This window comes from Lactuca serriola, chromosome 3 (genome assembly GCF_051521515.1).
Source record: "Lactuca serriola cultivar US96UC23 chromosome 3, Lser_US96UC23_V15, whole genome shotgun sequence".
NCBI classification, from domain to species: domain Eukaryota; kingdom Viridiplantae; phylum Streptophyta; class Magnoliopsida; order Asterales; family Asteraceae; genus Lactuca; species Lactuca serriola.
The window spans coordinates 245,247,887-245,252,078 of record NC_136410.1 but is presented as its reverse complement, the minus strand read 5'-3'; the positions used below and the strand labels follow the sequence as shown (position 1 = coordinate 245,252,078).

At 39.2% G+C, this 4,192-nt stretch overlaps 1 protein-coding gene across 1 annotated transcript; it reads left to right on the top strand.

Annotated features, from left to right (window-relative positions):
- Positions 1-1,117: 1,117 nt before the first annotated feature.
- LOC145093827 (putative pentatricopeptide repeat-containing protein At1g69350, mitochondrial) lies at positions 1,118-3,760 on the top strand. The gene has a single exon (XM_079032082.1). It carries the CDS (start codon positions 1,140-1,142, stop codon positions 3,597-3,599), a length of 2,460 nt encoding a protein of 819 aa, XP_078888208.1. The 5' UTR covers positions 1,118-1,139; the 3' UTR covers positions 3,600-3,760.
- Positions 3,761-4,192: the final 432 nt, after the last annotated feature.

The window sequence follows — 4,192 nt, the reverse complement described above, 5'->3', positions numbered from 1 at the left end:
GGAATTCTAACAGAAAGCATACTCTGTAGCTAATCCGTAGGTAAATAGTATCTGTAGGTATCCCGTAGCCATTCCGTAGCTAATTAGCTACGGAATAGCTACGAATTAGCATCTGTAGCTATTCCGTAGCTAATTAGCTACTCCGTAGCTATTCCGTAATTATTCCGTTACTAAATTAGGGCATCCCATTCTGTAGTTCGTAGCAATTTCGTAGCTAATTAGCTACGGAAATTTTCCATAGCTATTTTCCGTAGGAAAACCTCATGTTTTCTAGTAGTGTATAACCTATGTCCACGTGCACGAACTAGATAAATCATATATTAGTCTTTTTCCAATGTTATTAATAAAAAGAATCCTAACGATAATATTTATAACCGTAAAACCTTGACAACTATAGCACCGAATCCATATGCGAGGAAATCCACAATAAAAGAACACGTCTTAAGGCCATCTGGTATACTAATGGCAAGCCCCTTCGTGGTCTATATGGTCACTAACCACTATAGTGCACACCATCCCACTACTTAGTGGTAGTGGTGGATTGTGGTGCATATAAGGGAAGCCAACGCCTAATACATTTATTTATCTCTCTATCTCTCTCTACAATAAAAAAATATATATTTATTTTATTTAAAATTTAAAATTAAGAGGGTTATAGTGGTGGGTATACCAACCTTTTAATGGTTGTGTGTGGTGATGATGTGAACGGATACTCTAAATGTTTGTCATGAACGACATAGGCCAGTCGGCTAAGCTTATTCCAAACATTTTTCTTGCCAATACATGATGTCAGTTTCTTCGTTTCAATCTGAAGAAAGTATTTTAAATGTCATGAATCCTTGGTTAATTTAAGAAAAAAAAAAAAAAGAACATTTTCATAGCCATTATTTCTTGCTCACAGTTACAGGTCAATACAATATCATTCACACAACCAAAGAATACAACACACCAGTACCTTTTTGTTTGTGTAAAAACAGAATAATCGTTTTTAGCTGGAGTAAAAACCCAAATTTAACTAAAGATAGAGGTTTTTTCTGGGGCATGGGTAAGCATCTTCCTAAAGTATCCATATAAAAGCATTGTTTAACATTACATTCTCTCTCCGTTAAATCTTTTCCCCTCTTTCTCTCCATACGCGAATGTCCTACTATCCCTGCAATATCATTGTCAGGCGAAACTCCATATTATCCGGTGAACTTAAACGATTGCAGAATGCACAAAAAACACAATATTTTTCCACAATCCCATGCCATCGCACCATCCTCCCACTCTGCGCCTCCGTAAAATCACTCCAACAAACCAAGCAATCCCATGCGATTGCCCTCCTGAATGGCTACCTCCCAAACAGCATTTCCGTCTCCGCTTCTCTCATCCTCCAGTACGCCACCTTCGGAGACCCATCAACATCCCGCCTTCTGTTTCACCAATCACTCCCCTACTCTCGCTCTGCTTTCTTGTGGAACACGATCACGCGAGCTTACAGCATTGCCGGAGTTTACGATGCGTTTCAAATTTATAATCTGATGATTCGTAATGGTGTCAGGCCTGATGATCATTCTTTCCCATTTGTACTCAAAGTTTGTTCGGATTATCACGAGGTCTGGAAGGGACAAGAGGTTCATGGGTTGGTTTGCAAACTGGGTTTTGATTCTGATGTATTCGTGGGGAACACCCTTCTGAGATTTTATGGTGAATGTAGCAGCGTAAATGATGCAGAGAAAGTGTTCGATGAAATGCCTGAGAGAGACGTGGTGTCATGGAACACACTTATCGCAGTATGTTCAATCAAGTTTTCTTACAATAAAGCAATTAACTTGTTTAGGGACATGAGATCCCAACCACTCTATTCTGGAGTTATCCCAAATGTAGCCACCATTGTCAGCTTGTTACCTGTATGTGCGGCCATTGAGGACTTTGCAATCACAAGCGAGATTCATAGTTATGTCATCAAGATGGGATTCAATCATCACATTAAAATAAACAATGCTTTCATCGATGCATATGGGAAATGTGGAAATTTAAAAGCCTGTAAGCAAGTTTTCAATGAAATGGTGGATAGAAATCATGTTTCTTGGAATGCTGTCATCACAAGTTTTGCTCACACAGATCATCACCAAGACGCCATAATTTTCTTCCAATCCATGATCAATGAATCTATCACACCAAACTCTGTTGCTATTTCTAGCATCCTGCCTATCATAGTCGAACTTGAATGTCTTCAATGGGGAATCGAGCTTCATGGTTTTAGTATAAGAACCCGTATCGAATCCGATATATTTGTAGCCAATTCTTTACTAGACATGTACGCAAAATTCAGGTATCCCATTAAAGCATCAAACATTTTCAACAATATTCACTTAAAAAATATCGTATCATGGAACACGATGATAGCTAATTATGCTCAAAACGGATCTGAATTGTTAGCTTTACAAACATTAAGAGAAATGCAAGCTCATGGCATAGTCCCGGGACCCGTAACCTTAACAAACATTCTTCCCGCTTGTGCACGAATCAGTCATTTATCCCATGGAAAACAGATACATTGTAAGTCAATCCGATGTGGGTTTGACTTTCAAATATTCATCTCCAATGCACTTATTGACATGTATGCAAAATGTAGTCGTTTAGATCTTGCAAGAAACGTTTTCAATGTATCATATAAAGATAGAATATCATACAACACACTCATATCGGCTTATTCTCATACAAACACGTCCTTCGAGTCTTTGATTTTGTTTCGCGAATTAGGGTTAAAAGATATGGAATATGACACCGTGTCTTTTTCCGGGGCACTTTCGGCTTGTGCCAATATGGCGGAAATCAAGAAAGGTAAGGAGATTCATGGGGTTTGTTTAAAAAAAGGGTACACACCACTTATGGGTCCCACCCACCAACCGGTCCCAAACCTGATGTCTTCTGACTCCTCAGTTATAGATTCTCACCTCCTTACTGTTAAACAGCTGCATTCCCTCATTGTTTGCAACTCGATCTTGGATCTTTACGCGAAATGCGGACGCATTGATCTTGCTAAAAAGGTATTCGATCGGATACCCAACAAGGATACGGCCTCATGGAACACGATGATCATGGGTTATGGGATGCGTGGCGAGATTGACACTGCAATCGGTTTATTCGAATCCATGGGAGATGATGATCATGTGAGACGTGACTCGATTAATTACATAGCGGTTTTATCGGTTTGTAGCCATGGAGGGTTAGTTGAATTAGGGAGGAAATATTTCAAAAAGATGAAAGAGGACAAGATTGAAGTGACACAAGTGCATTATGCGTGTATGGTTGATATATTTGGGCGGGCCGGGTTATTGGAGGAGGCGGTGGAGATGATAAATGGGATGGGGGTGGAACCGGATGCGAATGTGTGGGGGTCTTTACTTGGCGGGTGTCGGATCCATGGGGATATTGAGTTGGGTCGGTGGGCGGGTGAGAATTTGTTTAGGTTAAAACCGGGTCATTCGGGGTATTATACTTTGGTTTCGAATATGTATGCGGAAGCTGGGAAGTGGTGTGAAGTGGATGGGATTAGGGAGTTGATGAAGGTGAGGGGAGTGAAAAAGAACCCCGGTTTTAGTTGTGTTTAAGAAAGAGTGTATTGTTTCGAAATTGTCAATGCATATATTACAATGTTTATTATTTAATAATATCCGAAAGTAAAATTTTTAGTGTAACTAATAATGTATATATGTCAACCGTGTATTATTTAGGTCCTTGGGACTTGGTTTTGATTTTATGTATTAGAAAGTGGTAGGTGTTTTACACATTATGATTTTATGTATTAGGAAGTCGTTCACTATAAGACAAGGGAGTGAGAAATAATTGTAATGAGCCTAAAATTGTTGTAGAGAAACAACTAGAAAATATGGGACACTCCTCTCTCCTAGGCCTTCAACATGAGAAGCATGGAAGAACACTCGTATAGGATATAGATGCTTAATGATACTTAATGACAAAAGAAGAAAGTGGGAGGAAATTAGAACAATCCTTCCTCTTTTTATGGTCAACTTCAAGCCTTGATGCTTCCCTCACCTACCACATGAGGCAACCTAGTATGACATATGTTGAAAAACCACATGATGCAACCTAGTATGACATATGTAGAAAAGTGACCTCAAAACTCATAGATGGTCAAAACAGTAGCTATCAGGGGGCAATTGTTTTGGAGTTGATGATAAAG

Coding starts and splice junctions, on each gene's coding strand:
- LOC145093827 (XM_079032082.1), top strand. CDS start 1,140: ATGTCCTACTATCCCTGCAATATCATTGTCAGGCGAAACTCCATATTA.